The sequence below is a fragment of the Corylus avellana genome, chromosome ca10 (genome assembly GCF_901000735.1).
Source record: "Corylus avellana chromosome ca10, CavTom2PMs-1.0".
NCBI lineage: Eukaryota > Viridiplantae > Streptophyta > Magnoliopsida > Fagales > Betulaceae > Corylus > Corylus avellana.
In genome coordinates this window covers 20,655,227-20,675,083 of record NC_081550.1, presented here as the reverse complement: position 1 = coordinate 20,675,083, position 19,857 = coordinate 20,655,227, and the positions used below count along the sequence as shown (strand labels likewise).

The following is a 19,857-nucleotide window of genomic DNA, read 5'->3' as shown; positions in this document are numbered from 1 at the left end:
TTTGAAACTTTAGGGGAGTAGATTGCAAAAAATTGAAACTTTGGTGTTCGAATTGAAAAACGCCGTCATTCCCTTATTTTATATAAGAAATAATAAATTAATTAAACAATTTGTGAACAAACTTGAATTATTCAAAACAAAATTAAACCAACGAAATTCAAAACATTGAATACACGGCTAGATTAGAGCCCTACACAAGACTAACAAGCTTTCTTGCTACAAGGCATTTACTGCTTTAACTTGTCATATTGAGTGATTTATGAATTTCTAAGCGAAGAACTAACAAACAAAAACCTCCATGGAAAGAGATCTCTATGCTAGCTCAATCATCTAATACAGAAAAAGGAGATGTACTGGGGCGTTTACCCTCAACTGTTTGAATTTGTCTGGGAGGAGAGCTTGGAAGATCCCATGGACATTCAGGAACCACACAGGCGGGTGTCAGTTTGGCTGCATCAAGGGATGCATGGAACTGTGCATGCCCTGCTGGCTTCGTGAACCTCAGCTCATCATCCTGTCTTTCATTGCAGCTGATGCACTGCATCTTCCTCCTCTGCACCTCATCCTTAACTCTCTGGAAAGGAAAAAAGGAAAGCCATGTTTGTGTTATACTCTCCATAAACATGCTCATTTTTTGCCTAGAAGAAAAAAATCATACTCATTTCTCAAACCAACGTGACAAATTTAAAGTACTCCTGGTATCACAACTGTACAAGAACCTATAAAGAACAAATACTACCATATGATCAATTTCTTCTCCATGGAGACGTCCGTCATCTTTGGAAATTTTTTTTTTAATGATGCAACAAATGATATTCAGTATATAAGATTACCCGGAACACCCCGGGGGGGGGGGGGGATTCAACTGAAGCCAAATTAATTTTTTATTTCTATGAGCTCAAAAAATATCCCCAAAACCTTCCCTTTCCCAAAGTTATAAGAGCATTTTCCAGCAGCAATTTCCTAAAACACCAGATTCTACTCTGTGGTTAAGGAAGTTCGTCATAAAAAAAATTTTATGATTGGGAACCCTAGGTAAGGCCATGTCGTATACCCACTTCTGTCAGGCAAAACCCCCGGATCCATACAAACCGCCCCTTCACACGAATCGAAGCGGGCATGGCTCCAAGGAATTGTTTGCACTTAAGGGGATTTGAACTTAAGACCTAATGAAGATACTACCAAGACCCTTACCACTTGAGCCAATCCTTAGCAATATTTAATTTGGCAATAGCTCAAATGCAAAACCTGAGAATTTTCAGGTAAGCTTAACACCAGAAACTTCTCTAACAGTTCATCTATATCAGGAATTCATTAATGGATATAAAACTTGATTATCATTAGTTGTGTACAAAAAGCAAATTTAGAATGCTACTAACACACAATAGTAAAAAGCATAAATGGTAAGAAAGTGACGCTTTTATCTCCTGGTCAGGAATGATAGTTAACTCGAGTTATAAACCTAACATATTTGCCAGTTTCTTATTGAAGTGTTCCCCTAATAAAAGGACCACTGTTTGACTCATCTGCTGAAATTATTCAATTGTTTTAATAGATAAAACAAAGTTCACATCCAATTTCAATTTTATAAATGTAGTTTCTATACCCTTATATTGACAGGTTAAATTATCATCTCATATATCTAGAATAAATTAATAGCATCTAGTTCTTGATCATTATCTGCCTGCTTTTCTAATCAACCATCCAAGCGCATAATCTAATGGCTTTTATCTTAATACCCTTGCTACTGGATCAATGCGGCTAAATATTTCAAAGCATACTGGATGGCACTAACAAATCTACGAATAACATCGCACAACTCTAACACAATGATTACTTGCAAAATCACACTCTGAATTCATCAACAATACAACCTCTGAATCTCCTTCCATCTTTAACACTCGGTATGTAAACATTTTATGCCCCAATCAAGCAGAAGTAGATAAATTGATCAAACCAATCAACAAGCAACTATTCTTTCTCAATCGTACCAAAGCACCCCATGAACCAGTCTTATCAATATTAAATTCAAGTGATTTGTTGTTCCAACAGTGTTATCTACATTAAGAAGCAACTATTGTTAATTCCATACCAAAGCACCAATCTCAATTATTCCAATCATCCAAAACAAAAAGAAACAAAGAAAAGCTCATTTATTCTATCATTAGCTACCCCATCATATTTATCTGAAACCAAATTCCAATCTATAAACTCCGAGATGGTATTCTCAAGAAGTCCTATTCAAATCTTTAAAACGTTTTTGCCAAGGGATGACTTCTCAATAAATTGGCAGCTTTAATTAAAGGTCCCTCAGCAGAAGCTAAACGACCAAAACTTTAGTCAGTTGATGCTGGTGGTGGCAGGACTCTATTACATTCCTAAGTTTCATGTATCTCCAATGCCTAATATGCCTAACAACAACTATGCCGCTCAACAAGCATGTTCTCAAAATCTGAAACTTTCTTCGTGTACATATATATTTTCCATTCTTTCTTTATCAAAACCTCAATGTCACCCTATTTTGAAAGTTAGGTCCCAAAACATAAAACATATATTAGATAGTAAATACATGCGGCATGCCCCAGCAACAAAAAACATTGAAACCAAAAAGGATTTCTCAGAAACAAACCTGCAACAGCCTGGAATCGAACTTGGGCAGCCCAATTTGCCCAACAGTGAGCGATCCAAACAAGTTCCCAACCAATGCAGCATCAGGCACAGCCAACCCATGAACCAGACCCGCCACAAACCCACCTAAAAAACTATCCCCAGCTCCCGTCGGGTCAACCTGGTTCGTCACAAACGGCGCTATTTCCAATTCCCCATCCTTCCAATACACCGTGCACCCGTCCTTCCCATGCGTCACCACCACACAGCACCACTTCCTCACCTCCTCCACATCCATAAACAAAGCCTCCTCCGCCGAAGCCTTCAGAAACCCAATACGCGGTAAAAGCCGAAAGAACCGAGTCTCGTTCAACCCCACAAGCCTCACGGTCCCGTCTACGCCGTCGAATTCTCGGATCAGAGTTTGGATATCCACGAACACGACATTGCAACTGTCGAGCATTCGCTCGAGCGTCTCGGGCGATATCTCGCCGCCAACACCGACCGCCATCCCGAAATCGAACCTCGTCTCGGGGAGATCCGACGGACGAATCGGGTCGCAGGCGGCGCCCCGTTTCAGGATCCTGTCCTGGTGCCCGTCCCCTTCGACCTCCGAGTCGAAATGCGCGTGGAAGAGAGTGGTTCTCGAAGTGGGTATCACAATCGGGCTACAACTAGTTGTATAGGCAAAGTCCGGGCCAACCTTGGAGACCAGATTGTACGAGACGGATACCCCGTCGAGTACCGCGGAGATGAAGGAGACGGCCCCACCGAGAGTCTCACCCATAACGACGCCGTCTCGGCTCAGCACATCGTGGCAGTAGTTCCCCACAATTAGGCCACGGCGAGAGAGATTTGCTTCTATGGTTTGTGGGTCATTTCGGTCTCTCCCCATGACTGTTTGGGCGGGTCAGGATCGTAATTTGATCGTGTAAATTGTGGGTTAGCTCAGGGTTCATGGGTGTTTAAGCTTGTACTGTGGGAGACCATGAAAAGCCAGAGGGAAATACAAATCTATAGCAGAGATATTTCGGCAATGGAAGGCAGACAAAAATGGCGTTGTTCGTGTTCGTTGGAGGAGTGAAATATGTGTCGCGCCAAAGAGAGGGATTTTGTTTATAAAGTGATGATCTTATTCCTTTGGTTTTGAGAAACCTTCGAAAGTGATTGATGAGATTTTTAGTTTGTTTTTATTATTATTATTATTATTTATTTTTCTCCCCAGGCAGCCAACTTTCAAACCCGTCAATCGAACCCGATTTTGACAAAACGGAGTTTGAGATTTGGCTTGACACGTCACTTTTTTCCTTTTCAGCCGCCAACCTCTCCACCGTATTCAATAGTCTCACTACCACCCTCACCGCTCCACCACCACTGCTAGTTTTCTTCTGTTATCATTATCGCTACTACTACCAATTTTCTCGTTCATGCAAAACTCTTCATGTATTTTTAAATGGTTTTAAGTTTATAATGACATATTGAAATTTGGATGAATGAATCATTTTAAATGAATAATCTGAATTAAAAGTATTGTTCAAGGTGCGATACCTAGCACCTGATCTCAATCTTTGAAAATGCACGTGTGGATGTGATATTCTAGTATTTCTATCCGGTGAAAAACATAGACAATTAGACCAAAAAAATATGAATGATGGGCTTTACAAAATATTAGTGGACGGGTCAGTGAAAAAACAAAATGTGATAATTGATTGATAATACATAAACTGAGTTAGAAGAATGGGAGAAAAACTTTACCCAAAGTCCACTATAACGTCAACCGTCCGATTGGTCTAACAAGCTTTTGCAATCTACAATATCTACGGCACCACGGTACATGGGAATGTGATTCTACTTCATTTACAACCGTTTTAAGTGTGTACCCTTCCATTGTCTCAGCCAGTGATTTAGAATGTGATTCTGCTTGATGAGCAAAACGTGTGCCGTCCATGATTTGCATTTTGTTCAAAGTGCAGTGAGTTTTCTATTAGCAAAGAAAGAACAAAATCCAGTTGTAAAGATTTATCAACTTTATTAGGGGTTTATTTTATATCGTTGGATCTTACAAGTGCTACGATGGCAATCTTCCAATCAAATCCGTCATATTTCAACCTCATCTCACTCCTTTGTCGACATATTCAAGCAATAAGCATGATTTGGGAGAGTTGGTGGATGAGAAAAGATGGCATATTTCTTTTGCCAATTGCGAAAAGCTTTACTCATAATGAAAATAGCGACTTATCATTCATATAATTAACATTTTGGTGGGTCAAGCAGTAGCTATTGCCTTCAGCGGTCTTATCATTCATATAATTAACATTTTGGTGGGTCAAGCAGCTATTGCCTTCAGCAGTGGCACCCGTGGCAGAGGAGAGGGAGTTTTCGGCAACGGGAGCCAAGGACGGAGGAGAAGTGATGGTGGACTTGGTGGAGGTAGGTGTAGATTTGGAGGTGGGTTGGGTTAGTGGTGGCGTTGAGCTATTTTCCTTGCTCTTTCTTTCTCTGTTTAGGTCTTTTGTTTTTTTGTTATCCTCGTTTTCGTAAATCATGACCAACCAATCTATTAAGTGGAGATATCCAGTTATTTTCTTAAATAGATGAAAGCTAGATCCTTCCAAAAAAAGAAAAAAAAGGAATGGAATGAAACTTCAACCATGATTTTTTTTCCTATTCTCTTCAACCATGATGTTAATTCAACCAAATGCAGCCACTCTAATATCCAGCACCATAAAAGTTAGGTTCTTGTTAGTTCCAGGTCATTATCTTTCTTCGTTCACTAATTTACACTCACCCTGCCATTTTTTTAAGAGTAATGTTACTTTTCACACCAATTTATCACACATGTTTTACACTGGTTGACTTTGTGTGTTTTAAATGGCTTTCCTTTTATTTTTTTTTAAAATGAGACATAGGAAGTCACTTAAAACACACTACGCAACCAACCTGGGTGAAATGAGTGTGATAAATAGGTGTGAAATATAACATTACTCTTTTCTTAATTTGTCTAGCTTCAACTCCGATCCACCTGACCAAATAGATGAATTCTAACAGACTGGGTCGTAAGTCGTATTGTCAGGAACACAAGGGTACAAACACTAGATGGTGAACCATATAATGGGATCCTCTATGATACATTTATAATGAGGAACAGAAAATTGGAATAAACAAGCAGCCACAAATGCTATGTGATGTTCTTGCAGATCTTTGCATTAAGACTGGTGGATAAACTATCACATTATCTCATGCCCACGATGAAGTGGGGAACAAGCACATAAAACCATTTAATTTACTAGATCTCAAACATTAATATAAGTTACCAATTCACCATGCCAAGATTGTCAACCAGTGCGAATCCCACCCATAAAGGTCCTTGGATCAGGACAGTCTCCAGTAAATTGAGCTTGTGAGAAGTCGAAACCTGGGTTCTGCAGAAAGAAACAATCGTTACCAGAACAAGGGCAAAAGAGTATTCATGATACCAAGCATGTCAAGACACGAGAACACGTCTCATACAATTAGACAAAGAAATATCGCCAGTTCCATTCCTGTTTGGTTTATGAAATCCCAGTATTGAATGTGAGAAAGTCATTGACACAGGGTATGACTCATAATATAGATGAAGTATATTCATTCTTCACTATCATACAAAGTACACGACTTGAGAATATCACTGTTTGCTAAGAGGCTCCAGGTTGAGGTATGTACACTGCAAGATGAAATAACTCAGAGGCATATCCTTTGTATGACAAAAAGAAAATTAATACTTCGGAGAATAGATGCCGGAGTTTTAGTTGGCTTAAAATACTTTTCAAACATCTTATTCTTGGGCTGCTATAACTGCCAAAACAATTGCTTGAAATAATCTCACAACAACACTGAGCTGACAGAAGCCACAGAAAAGCAATCCACCCAAAAACATCATATATATTGAGCTCAAACAGAAGAGTGTGTGATAAGCACCCTCATCTCCTAGACCTGATACATAACAAAGTATCTGCCATCTCAAATAAAGAAAACCTTAACCTTAATTGTTTCTTAATTAGTTGAATGAAACAAAATTACAACCAACAATATAAGGTGGCAAATTCAAGAACTTGTACTAGATCCCCTGAAATTCCACTCCTTATTTGAAATGGATCTCCTTGATATGAAATGAAAAAATGTCTAATTGGACAGCTAAGATCACACTGAAATCTCAAAAACTGATGCAAATTTAATTCATGAGCTACAGGTTCAACTAAAAATGTACCGACTCACGTTGATAACAAAAGGGAGGCTATGAAGTAACAATGGGAACAACTAACAACAAAATCCGTCAGAACCAAATAGCTGGACCTTACCCATGAACAAGGGCCATTAAGTTTCAAGGTTCGAGACAAAATTCATACTCAGATACAAACGAACTGGTGGACCCCAACAATATATTCATCAAGCATAATAGAGTGAACTTAACAAGCATTATGAATCCAGACTGTGATATCTATTACAAGAGTATGAAGAATAAGCAATTCACCTCTTCTTGAAATCTCTGAAGCATGAGACGCTTCTGCTCAAGATCAGAGGAGTAAGGATCCAGCTGACCCTCACCCAATATGGGTGAAGACCAGGTCTGACCTTTGTCCCTCTTCTGCAGGGTTATGTGCATTATATCATCCTCTGCCAAACAAAACCCCCATTTAGTGCACAATATGTGAAGAAACTATATATATACACTATTTCCAATCAATTACTGAAATATTAAAGGGCAACAAAAGCGAACACAGGTTGTTTATCATTTTAGACTTCAAAAACAACAAAACCCTCCAACCCACTTGAGCTAAACAGTTTCTCTAGAAACAATGTTCTCTGAATCTGTTCCTAGTTTTCATTTCAAAAACAACAAAGCAAACCCATACAAATAAATAGAATTCTCATTTTCTCATACTTTCTCCTACATTTTCGTCGGGAAACAAGCGGGTCCCTTGTATGCTATCACAAAAACAGTAATCTGAGGCAGACAAGATATTACCTAGAGTCCAGAAAGAAGAGTCCGTCTTCACAGGACATGCGAGATCGTGCTGCGAAACCAAAACCCAACAAGTAAATACATCAGAGAACCCACACGAACCCATTTAATAAAACACGAATCAAAAGCAAAAGGAAATGAGAAACAGACATTGAGGTACGGAGGGTTGCCCTTGATGCCGACCTCAACGTGCTTCGACTGAACCTTGCAATAGAATTGCTTCGCATGAACGTTTGGCGGAAGGTCTATGTACATGTTCACCTCGTCCAAAGTCTGGTCCCACTCGAACACCTTCTGACCTGAAACAAATCAAACGGAAATTGAGAAAACCCCAAACACAGTTTTCAATCGCCGAAACCCCAAAATCAAACAAAAGCAACAGACCGTTGTGGATGAAGCTGTGGCGCTTCTCTGGTGCCAATTTCTCCGCCATTTTTTCTAGGGTTTGCTAATTTGCTTCGTTTTTCGCGCGGTTTTCGCTGATTGATCCGTATACACTCTAATTGATTTCCCTGTTGCTCTGTTCGCACTAAGCCCTGCTTTTCGGTTTGTCTTGAAGCTTCTAATACGAAAGTTTGGATATTTGTTCGTGGAGAGCTGCTACTATACGGAGGTTACCACTCAACAGCTGACACATCAGCAATTTAAGAAAATTGCAACAAATCAAAATGAGAACAAAACACTATATTATCTCCCAAATTTGATCGGCCTTTGTCACATGCCGTCACGGGAACCACAGCCAGCCTCCATTTCTCTCTCATTCGGCCACGTGGGGTGGCGTGTGGCCACCCCAGCCACCCCAAAACTGCTGGGGTGGCTAGCCGCATCTGGGGTGGCTCGTGGCCACCCTAGATGTGGCCGGCAAGTCACATCTGGGATGACTCATATACAAATTGACTTTTTGAGCCGTTTAAAAGTACTTAAAATTTAAATTTATAATAATAAAAAATTTAATTTAATTTAAGAGCTCGGCTCGACTTATTTTGAGCTTGAGCTCGGGCTCGATTTTTTGGCTTGTCCTTAAATTGGAGCTCGAGTAAAATTTAAACGAGCTAAGCTTAAACAATGAAAGCTTGCTCAGGCTCGGATCATTTACACCCCTAATTTTGGTGTTCATAAATTTATTTGTTTAATGTGTAGCTAACGCAACATATTAAGTGGCAAATATTAGAGATTAATAGGTGAATTTGTAAGAAATTTATGGTAAAAAATGTAACAATCTTTTCTTTCGCAATTATTAGGTAATTTAGGTTGTAGACGCAGTCAAAGAGGTTAAGGAAATAGTCGCGCCCTTTTCTTAGTTAGTAATATATATTGAAACAAATAATTGGTTTGTTAGCTAGGTACTCAAATTGAACTACGTATACTTAATTATCTGTCTTTTTAGTAGAGAGATTAACTTTTAAAACGCTGTTCAAAATTTGTCGAAATTTCCTATTGGTTGAGTATGAATTTGGGCAATCTACGACTTTACGTGTAAACATAAACCATGTTAATGGAGTTTAATTATAAGGCAAAGATATTGAAGCGGGCAAGCAAAGTATGGAATCCCCGGAAGATACTAATTAATTACACAGAGATGTTGCTAATTAGCCTATAATATAACGATGGAGACTAATACAAAACTTACGTGACAAGGTAATGTTACTTTTCACAGTCATTTTATATTGATTGACGTTACATATTTTAAGTGACTTTTCAAGTCGGCTACTAAAAAATGGGAAAACAAAAAGTTATTTAAAATACATCATGTCAGCCAGTATGAAATGTGTACGATAAATAGATGTAAAGAGTAATGTTATTCTATGTGATAACGCCAAATTTGAGATTGTACATACGATCCACTTCTAGTCCTCTAATATTGTTAGGGCAATGAAATGAGAAAAATTCTTATACATTTATAATAACATGCATGGTTGGCCCTAGTACAAACCAAATGACAAACTAATCCAAGTTGATATATAGTTGTTAACTCATGATATTGACTCCCTTTCTTTTCACAACTCACCTTTTAAATGAAAACTTAATGTGTTTGATGCTTGGATTGGGATACACTGCAATTTTTAGGTTCTTAATGGATGGTTGAGAACGAGACATACATAAAAGAAGTGCTGCCTCTCAATCTTAATTTTTTTGGGATGGTCAGACCGCCTCAAAAGCAATTTTAAGATAATTCAATGTGGCACTACAAATCAGTCATTAGATCAAATAAGATAAAAGTGTTGTGTTTATCATTTCATTATCTTTTATTTGTGTCATATATGAAACATATTGAGGTAAAACACAAGTATGGTAGAGAGTAAAAGCCCTAGTACTAAGTACGTTTCCCAGCACAAATGCACAATGTTGCCTTCTTCCTACCTTCGAAGCAAGTGTTGTAATATGGCAGTATATATATATATCAAATATGTATAAAATCCGGCCCATTCGGGTCACACGGCCGGGTCACCCATCGATCTTGGACGGAAAGAATGAGAAGAGTTTGAGGAAGCTTCGTCCAGCCTCCTTTTCAAACCCAAATCAAGTAAATGGCTATTCATGCTTTTGTCCATGCTTTGCTGATTAATCTCACAAAAATATGACGACCGTTTGATTCTCTTCTAGTATATATGCCTTGAAAATTCCACGAAATTTCTAACCATGGGGTACGGTTTAAGGTACTAATATTAATGCTGCTTCCTAAAGGATCCCCAATTGCACTGTTTTTTTTTTTTAATGAAAAAATATTATTGACATTACATTAAAGATTAGGCTTTCATCCCGTTATTCTCATGTTATTGAATAGAGTAATGTTATTTAGTAAATTATTATATAATTGTTATACAATTAAGATAACATAGCAGTAAAAATTAGTATTTAAATAAGGAATGAGTTTGTAAAATAGAAAAATTAAGGGTTAATTTTTACATCCCGTTATTGTTATGTTATTGAATAGAGTATTTATTAGGCTACTATATTACTGCCATATAATTGAGATGATATGAGAGTAAAAATTAACCTTTTGATCAACAAAAGCTTGTAAAAAAGAAAAAATTATTATTACGTCATTTCAATTATATGACAGTCGTATATCAATCTATTAAATATTATTTCTCTATTGGATGTCACCGTTCAAGACATCTTCAAACATTAAATGAATTTATGCTAGTAGAATATATAGTTGGTTTTAACCTTAACTCCATATTCATTAATCGAGTAATGCTAAAAATTACTTTTTTATCATACAAATTATCCCCCAATGATGGTAATCTCAACCAACCCTTTGATCAATCATAGTTAAAAAGAAAAATTAAAGAGTTAATTGAAACGACACATTAACATTGTAACATAATTGTGAGATAAAAAAAATGGTACATATCATATAATTACTATATTCAATAACAAATATATCTTATTATTGAAGAGTAATGCTAGCTAGTAACCACATTTTTATTCCACAATGTTGATGTAGCAATCTCGATCAGAACCAAAATCAATCATTGTCAAAAATTACATTTTTATCTCACAACTATTTCACAATGCTAATGTGACAATCTTAATTAACTATTAATTTTTTTTAGTAAAAACTTTTGTAACATTACTCTATTGACCAATAAGATGCAGATACAAGCCAAATTAACTCTATATTTAATAACGTTTTTTTTAAGCTAAGTTTTGAACAGAAGAATGGACGACCCGTCGCTTTAATTACCTTACTAGTTTTACCCATTAAAAATAAAAAAATAAAAAAATTACCTTAATATGTAGTGACAAGCGGCACAAGCCAATGTTTGGAGGGTAGTAGGCTGCCGTTGATAATACTCCAGTCCTTTGATCCACGTACGTAACACCGACCACAATTGGCATCCCATGCACAACGTACGTGCAGCTTCCCATGAGCCACGTTTTTATACGTGCCATCAACTTTTATCTGCAGGGGCAAACAAATTCTTGGTGGTTAATGGGAAAAACGACAACTCTAATCAATGGAACAAGATCCTTCCCTTTTTACAGAGGGACTATTTATGATTAATATTTTATTTTATTATATTTAATAATGTACATTAAAGTATGTAGTAAATAATTGTTACGTTATTTAAATAAAATTTAAATGGAATAGTAATATAAAGAGAACTAGAATTTTTATATAGTCATTTCAGGTGTGACGTGACTTTTAAAATTACCATTGTATTTGAGATAATCATTATATCATTAGAGTTATCATATAGTTAAATCACATTTGAGATGACTCTAAAAGAACTTCTGTCCTCCTTATATCACTACTCCATTTAAATGACTTAATTTTATAGACATGATTAGATGCAATAAAATAAAGTATTAATTATAAAATTAATCATCTCTATTTAAAGTGAGATAGAGAGGATTATTGTCCCTAATCAGTGGTGCTATCACCACTCACCAAGCTACCATGGAATCAAGATCCTCTTTGTGACTTATTTTCAAGTGAAATGGAAATGATTTATTTTGTAATTAAGATTCAATCATGTTGCATGAAATGATATACATGGTGCCACATTATTTAAAAAATTTAAATAATATCACAACATATCACATGGTAGCATATATACTATTAAATTTTTGAAATGATTGGTTTTCTTCATTTAATCAAGGTTAGTAGTTTAGAAGCCTCATGTTATCTTTATGGATCGTGATCGAGTGTAATTAATTACCGATAGGCAATGTGAGAGGGCACCTGCTCGAGCACATGCCTACTTTGGCTGCGCCTATTGCAGGCATGCAATACAGACAATTAATTACACCTAATCCAAATCCCGGTTTTTATAGGATTTTATGATTAGCATATCCTTGATAGTTGGGGTAGATGTTCTTTTAACTATTATTAGGCTACTAATATGGATTCAACCTTGTAACTCTTAAAGCTTGTTACCTTGAGATATTAGAAGTGATAATGCTGACATGAGTAACAATAAATCCTGTTGGCAGAACAATCTTGAGTGGAAGAAGAATGTTATGGGTCGTTTCTTCTCCTACCTCTATAGGGTGTTTGAGAAATAGAGCTTTTAAGTCAAAAATCGTTTTTTGGCAAAACCTTAATTTTTAAGTTTTTGCTAATAGTACGTTTTGGCAATTTTAGAGTAAAAAAGTCAAAGAAGTACTTTGAAATTTTTTACCAAACATGTTAGCTTTTAGTTTGACACATTTTTTTAAGTATTAAAAGTATTTTTTACCCTTTATAACGCAATTTCAAACAAACTCTTAAACTTCTCTTACCTTTTTGGCTCATAACCTTTTTTCTTTTTTCTTTTTTAAATGTCACCACTCAATGTCAAGCATGGAAAGTTCACTCTCTCACGTACAGAATGTTCATCCATTTCATGATTTCAAGAAAGAAAACATTTTTTAGTAAATTGTAAAGCTTCAGTACTCCATTTCCGGAAGATGAATGGTACTTCATAAATCGTGAGTAAATTATAAAAAAACACTCATAGTTTTATATTATTTTTTTATTATTATATAAGATTGTATTTTATAACTGATTTTAAAAAAAACTCTAAATTGACCACTCACTTTAGAATGACATTACAAATGTGGTTAGTGTTTTTCCTTTGATCATTACATGATATTAGAGAAACATAATACTGTCATGCGGTGCTAGAGCACTATATCACATAGCCCTAACAAGGATGTTAGAAATTTTGAGGAGTAGGAAAATGTAAGACTCCAGAGAATAACTCATGACATAGAGTGAGTAAATTATAAATTAAGGCACTCATGTGTTCTAATATTTAAGGTCTTTTTAATTTTATTTTTTAAATTTGGCCCCTAAATAAAAATTTCAATGTAGTCCACCCTTAAAGTTCAATTTCTAGATCGGTCCCTGCATATGGACATATTTTTTTTTACAGAATTTTCTAATTATCTGTGACATAGAATACTGTAATGTAATTAGTAGCATGCTACATATATATATATATATATATATATATATATATATATATATGTGTGTGTGTGTGTGTGTGTGTACTAAACAGTCATCATTGTCATTTTTGGACGTTGAATAATATTGCATTAGTGGCTTTTACGCTGCAAAGGCAATTAGCATCCATGATATATACTTGTATGGACATGACATGTTAACAGGAACATCATGAAGTGAAAGAATTATATTTAATTTAGGATTAAGAATATCATTTTTCTTTTTTGTCTTTTTCGATATTGATTAACCCTTAATTAAGCAAACATTATTCTGTGTACATGGTAGATCTCACCACTGGAACCCATCATGGGACCCACCCTTATGCGAGGGGAGAAATGTTATACATCTTTTCACTTGCACACTTTTAAGTGCACGAACTGTTGCTTTTTGATGTGACACTAAAAATTATTATTTAATCTAAAATTCAATAGTAATCCATCCAAAATGTAATAGTAAGTTTTAATGCAACGTTAAAGAGTATGTATTTACGAGTATATATGTATAGCATTTCTCAAGTGTTGGGAGTCATTGCATTTATTTGCACCCAATAATTTCTTCTAATTATCAACAATAATTTGTCTTGGAGATCGATCATGCGAAAATGATAACAATACCATTTTTTTTTTTTTGAAAGTAACAATATCATCCTTTTAATTACCCATTAACTCAAAGGAAAGTAGTATTTGGTGACAATAAAAAGAATATGTCAATCAAATCCTGTTCTTCAAGGTGAAAGTTAAGTGACACATTGTTCGAAAATTAATTAAATATTAAATTCACATTTCATATTATGCTAATGTGGCATAATCTAGTGGTCATTGGATTTCTCATTTTTTTTTTTTTTTTTTTTAACGGCTGATTTAATTACACCTTGTCACGTCAGCATAATGAGACAAGAGTGAAATAATGTGCGGTGGCCCACCAACTAAAAATTTATTTTTATGCATCAAATGTTATGGAGGACCACACCACATTAGCTTTTTGAGAATAAAAGAATGGAGTATAAAATTATACTCTAAAGGTGTTTTCTCGTATACAGACCATGACAGTCTTGGATATCAATTACGTAAATACATATCTTTTTTTGATAATACTAAAAATTACATTTTTATCTCAACATTATCCCAATCTCATGACATGGCAGTGGCACTCAACCTTTGAAACTCATTCAATGCGATTGACCGAACGAGTCAGGAGATAATAAGTAAAACTGATATCCTTTTTATCGGTTTGTACTTGTCTATCGTATCTGTGCATGTGCTTTTCTAACGTATAATAACCGCTATATCTGTTTGCCAACTTTGGACGAGGAATCGAGTAGCAACACATATGGGTACGTGGAGGCTCATGCAAGATGGAAACAAGAGGGGGGAAAATTCCCGGAAGCTACATTCACGTTAAATGCAACAGTGCCTCGAGTGTTTCAATCTACAAGAAGCTTGTCCTATATATAACATCCTGAATAATACCACAAAGAGAGAGAAGAGTACTTCCAGGGGACTCTCCCACTCATTTTTACACAAAATTATCACAACTGGCCGGGGCTGCTTCTTGTTTAATTGTATACAATATGGATATGGAGAATGGAGACTCTAAGGGCTTGATAGTGGAGAAGGAGCACCACCACAACGGGCGGACGATGCCACAAAACGTGTCGTCGACATCGATTTTGCGCAAGAAGTCGGATCCCATGCTTGTATCAAATATTAGGTTCAAAATGCTTAGACAATTCTTGGCTAATCTCCAGGAGGTGATCCTCGGCACCAAGCTCGCCGTGCTCTTCCCCGCGGTTCCCTTGGCAATCGTTGCCGACATGTATAGCTTTGGAAGAGTAAGTGCATGCCATTCTAGGAAAACAGGTGGATGTATACATCAAGATCGAGAGTAATATTTTTTTTCACACCGACAGAAATAACGTGTTTTAAGTGATTTTTTATATTAGCCGCTTAAAAAAAAATTCATTTATAGTACGCCACAAAGATGACTACTTTTATGAAATTTTCTCTTTCTGTATATATTAATTACCACCCAAAATATTCTTGATGGGGCAAAACTATTAAAAAAAAAAAAAAATTAGAGAGTTGAAACCCCAAATCACTAACTTGAGTCCACCCTTAACTTCATATATAATTAAAAAATTTAACTTAATTATCAATTTAATTAGCTTGGTTGACTTGCATGTGATCAGCCATGTACTCTTAATTTTTTTTACCAATTATAAATAATTTCCACATTAATTATATTATCCCAAGAATTTTCCCAATTTTTTTTTTTTGTGCTTGATGTTGTTGATGGATATTCTTTTTCTGACGCATATAGCCTTGGATTTTTGCTTTGAGCTTACTTGGACTCGCGCCGCTTGCTGAACGTGTCAGCTTCCTCACCGAGTACGTTAATTATGAATTTAATCTATATATTGGCCACATTTAAAATAAGTATATATATATATATATGTCAAAATTTTCTAATATATATATTTTTTATTTCCTAACAAAACTCAGGCAAATTGCATACTACACTGGTGCAACAGGTATATTTTTGAATCCCATTAATTCCTACATCTATCTAGTTCTTGTTTGATTTATGCATGTTCATCAAAGGATATATATTTAATTAGAATATTGATTATATATTGGATTTGCAGTTGGAGGGCTCCTGAATGCGACATGTGGCAATGCAACAGAGCTAATAATTGCATTATTTGCTCTTCGCCAAAACAAAATACATGTTGTGAAGTATTCCCTTCTGGGTTCCATCCTTTCAAACCTTCTTCTTGTTCTTGGCTCCTCTCTCCTCTGTGGAGGCTTGGCCAACCTTCGAAAGGAACAACGATACGACAGAGTAAGATATTAATTAATCCCGGCCGTTTTTCTTAATTATCCTAAAAATCTAAGCATGTTAAATTATTAATTTTGGGTTAACAGAAACAGGCCGATGTGAACTCGCTCCTTCTGCTGCTTGGATTGCTATGCCACCTGCTGCCATTGATGTTCAGATATGCCACAGCTGGGCTAGAGAATTCCACGGCTCTCTGTACCCTTCAGTTGTCAAGAGCAAGCAGCATTGTCATGCTTGTAGCATACGTTGCATACATCTTCTTCCAATTAAAAACCCACCGGCAATTGTTTGATGCACAAGAGGTGATTAATTAATTCTGTGTTCTAAGTTTAAGGCCAAAACAAGTTTATCCCACCCGCAATTGTAATCATTGCATGTGAGAGTTACGTGTTTTAAGAACAGATGTCACGTTCTCTGCTAATCCTATTAAAAATATACATGAGAATTATGTACATATATACTCGAAAGATTTAAGCAAACTTTCTCTAAAAGAAAAAAGATTACTTATTTTTCCACCCCATAAAAATTAATCAATTTCCCATATTACCCTTGTGAGAAATTTCTAATATATTCAGGAGGTTGTTCACTAATATTCTACTATTTTTTCCACTTATATTCTACTACTAAACGACAGGAGAACAATATTGACAAAATTACATGGCTTAATTTTGACGTCTGGAAATGGTAGGTATAGCTTTTTGGACTACTTTTTATCTATTCAAACGAGTCGGAGTGAAATCTAAGGAATCAATATATCATTAATTTCTATTATTTCAATCAAATTAATATTAATTCTCATTAAATTTTATTTTTCACATTTCTTTGGGTTCTGTAAGAATTTGTCGATATTATAGATTAAAGATTCTTATTCATTAAATGATTTAGAATTTAAGGTTTAAAGAATTATATTATTAATTACAGGCTCGATCTTATTACTGATTAAATAATTTTTTTTTTAATTTTTAATTTTTAATTTTTATATGCGATGACTAGGAGGAGGAGGAAGAAGAAAAGGCAGTGCTAGGATTTTGGAGTGCTTTTACTTGGTTGGTTGGCATGACAATTATCATATCTCTTCTATCCGAGTATGTTGTTGGAACAATCGAGGTGTGTAAACCTTTTAATCGTAAAATTTGGTTCTAATTCTCAGCAATTTATTGTTTGGATTGTTAGTAATTTAGACAGTAACCTGTTTGAACGAGAGTGTAAACTGTTTGAGACTTACTTGAGCAGGTGAACTTTTGTTCAAATTGCTAACAATCCGAGCATCAAATTATTGGGGACATGATCTATTTGTAAAACCTTACATTCAATGGCATAGTGCATGCTTTAATTTTAATTAATAATATATCTTAATTTGTCAATCAGGCTGCATCAGATTCTTGGGGAATTTCTGTTAGCTTCATCAGCATTATCTTGCTACCAATCGTTGGAAATGCAGCAGAACATGCTGGATCAATCATATTTGCATTCAAGAACAAATTGGTACGACGTATGATTTAGCTTTGTTTATTTACACCTTAAACGCAATTAACTGATAAAATTCTGGGTGTCATGCAGGATATATCCCTGGGTGTGGCTCTTGGGTCTGCAAGTCAAATTTCCATGTTTGTGGTAAGATTAACGAATTAACCCAAAAGCACTAAAAATGCGTTTGGTTATGCGATTTTATAGGCCAAACGCATATTAATTATTAAACAAAATTACATAAAGTATTCCATTTAGAAGTGTATGACACAGAAAGTGTTCCATTATAATTTTAAAATTTTAAACCGTGCGTTTTGAAATCGCTAAATTAAACGGACACTGAACTACACCCAAAAAAAAAAAAAAAAGAGAGAGAAAAAAAAAATCCTTAATTTACCAAATTGATTACACAGAAAGAAATCTCATTATCTATCAAATTCAGGTTCCTTTGAGCGTAATTGTTGCTTGGATAATGGGTATCGAAATGGATCTTGATTTCAGTCTCCTGGAAACTGGTTCTCTTGCTTTCTCCATAATTGTCACAGCCTTCGCTTTACAGGTTCTTAATTTATAAATTAACTTCCATCGATGTATTTATTATGTTAATTAATTAAATATTGTTAGTCAGTTTTTAGCGATTAATTAACAATAACACATATCTTTCTCTCAATTCTTCAGGATGGAACTTCACATTACATGAAAGGGGTCGTTCTTTTCCTATGCTACATTGTCATTAGTGCTTGCTTTTTTGTTCATAAAATCCCACCGCCAACTAGTAAGTTCCTAGCCAAAACCCAAAATGCATGCAATTTCTCACCTTGCAATTTCAACAATTTATTGTTCAGATTACTTACAATTGGAACGGTATATAAATGTGAGCAAGCTTTTATTGAGCCCATCTGCCCAAATAGGTCTCAGGCAACTCTCGCCTATTTGTTAGAGTAAATGGGTTTCATCAATCTGGATAGTAAAATTATTGGGGATCTCTCTATCAGTAGAGAAAATTTCTCCAACTCAATCTATTAAATACACATTTATCCTTAGAGTATATGATTCTCATATGCATTTTTAAAGACAGATGTCAATTTAACAATTTCGACTAAGAAATTTCTTCAAACTGAGTTTATTATTGTTATTACTTCTCCATTAACGTCTGCAATTTTCATGACAGATCAAACAACCGTCAACATAGGAGTTGGACTGTCCTCTGGATCAGGCTTAACCGCTTGATCAGCTGGTTAAGTGGTTTGGGATTTACATCCCAAGCTAGCCATAGGATATTGGTGAGGCAGTGGAAAACTTTGATTAATTAATTCCCAATTTCAATTATAGAGAGTTGTGGGCCAACTGAGAGAGAGAAAAATCAAAGCTATGGAGGGGGGGCTTCTTAAACTTGGACAAGAATGGAAGTTCCTGTTGAAGATGTTTGTTTGTATATAGAGAGTTGTAGCTATCTCTATGTGTCTCTCTGCAGACTGCAATAAGGTTTTGTTTCAAAAAAAATTAGGTCATAAGTGGTGGCATATGGCAAAGTGCTTTTGTTTTTGTTTTTGGTTTTTTTTTGGTTTTATTTTCAGCTTCTTTTTCATGACCCAAGTTGCATGTTTTAGTTTTTTAAGCTGATCATGATCATATGCTGCTGAAGCAAAGGAAATTGCATTACATCTATCGATCTTTTGATGTACAATAAGAAAATTTGGCCGAGTGTCAGATTCCAATTTTTATATTTAAATAAAATTTCTGGAGTGTTATAAAAGCTTTTGTCTTGTTTTCTTTTCTCTATTTACTTGTCACTCTTGTGGACATCTGTAACTTTGGTCAACCATGCAAAGGTAGATAATATGGGAAAGTGAAAGAGGAAATGCCGGAATTTTATGAGTAATTAAGGTTAGAAATTATATTTTTATTGTATTATATTGTCATATCTTACTAATATATTAGTGTCAGACAGCTTTTAATAAGGATTGATTTAAAAGTGCCTTTTTAACTTTTGACACACGTCAAA

General features: G+C 35.4%; 3 protein-coding genes across 3 annotated transcripts; 1 reads left to right on the top strand and 2 right to left on the bottom strand.

Moving 5' to 3' along the window:
• Positions 1 to 127: 127 nt before the first annotated feature.
• Positions 128 to 3,750, bottom strand: LOC132163752 (inositol 3-kinase). Its single transcript, XM_059574124.1, has 2 exons — positions 2,630 to 3,750; positions 128 to 574 (listed from the first exon to the last, which is right to left on the bottom strand). Exons 1-2 carry the CDS (start codon positions 3,500 to 3,502, stop codon positions 323 to 325), a joined length of 1,125 nt encoding a protein of 374 aa, XP_059430107.1. The 5' UTR covers positions 3,503 to 3,750; the 3' UTR covers positions 128 to 322.
• A 2,033-nt stretch (positions 3,751 to 5,783) lies between these two features.
• On the bottom strand, positions 5,784 to 8,184 carry LOC132163753 (uncharacterized). Its single transcript, XM_059574125.1, has 5 exons — positions 7,994 to 8,184; positions 7,760 to 7,908; positions 7,613 to 7,661; positions 7,118 to 7,260; positions 5,784 to 6,029 (listed from the first exon to the last, which is right to left on the bottom strand). Exons 1-5 carry the CDS (start codon positions 8,040 to 8,042, stop codon positions 5,943 to 5,945), a joined length of 477 nt encoding a protein of 158 aa, XP_059430108.1. The 5' UTR covers positions 8,043 to 8,184; the 3' UTR covers positions 5,784 to 5,942.
• A 6,820-nt stretch (positions 8,185 to 15,004) lies between these two features.
• On the top strand, positions 15,005 to 19,608 carry LOC132164237 (vacuolar cation/proton exchanger 3-like). The gene is made up of 11 exons (XM_059574703.1): positions 15,005 to 15,378; positions 15,867 to 15,934; positions 16,049 to 16,077; positions 16,192 to 16,388; positions 16,472 to 16,687; positions 17,379 to 17,492; positions 17,754 to 17,870; positions 17,946 to 17,999; positions 18,295 to 18,411; positions 18,531 to 18,627; positions 19,024 to 19,608. Exons 1-11 carry the CDS (start codon positions 15,118 to 15,120, stop codon positions 19,080 to 19,082), a joined length of 1,329 nt encoding a protein of 442 aa, XP_059430686.1. The 5' UTR covers positions 15,005 to 15,117; the 3' UTR covers positions 19,083 to 19,608.
• The last annotated feature ends 249 nt before the right edge of the window (positions 19,609 to 19,857 follow it).

What these genes read in the sequence shown, in the direction of transcription:
- LOC132163752 (XM_059574124.1), bottom strand. Translation starts at nt 3,502, where the DNA reads ATGGGGAGAGACCGAAATGACCCACAAACCATAGAAGCAAATCTCTCT. An exon ending in TCGATTCCAGGCTGTTGCAG is followed by an intron (nt 575 to 2,629) that starts GTTTGTTTCTGA and finishes TTTCCTTTCCAG; the next exon opens with AGAGTTAAGGATGAGGTGCA.
- LOC132164237 (XM_059574703.1), top strand. Translation starts at nt 15,118, where the DNA reads ATGGATATGGAGAATGGAGACTCTAAGGGCTTGATAGTGGAGAAGGAG. An exon ending in ATACTACACTGGTGCAACAG is followed by an intron (nt 16,078 to 16,191) that starts GTATATTTTTGA and finishes TTGGATTTGCAG; the next exon opens with TTGGAGGGCTCCTGAATGCG. An exon ending in TAAAATCCCACCGCCAACTA is followed by an intron (nt 18,628 to 19,023) that starts GTAAGTTCCTAG and finishes TTTTCATGACAG; the next exon opens with ATCAAACAACCGTCAACATA.
- LOC132163753 (XM_059574125.1), bottom strand. Translation starts at nt 8,042, where the DNA reads ATGGCGGAGAAATTGGCACCAGAGAAGCGCCACAGCTTCATCCACAAC. An exon ending in GCAACCCTCCGTACCTCAAT is followed by an intron (nt 7,662 to 7,759) that starts GTCTGTTTCTCA and finishes TTGGTTTCGCAG; the next exon opens with CACGATCTCGCATGTCCTGT. An exon ending in TTCAGAGATTTCAAGAAGAG is followed by an intron (nt 6,030 to 7,117) that starts GTGAATTGCTTA and finishes TTCTTTCTGCAG; the next exon opens with AACCCAGGTTTCGACTTCTC.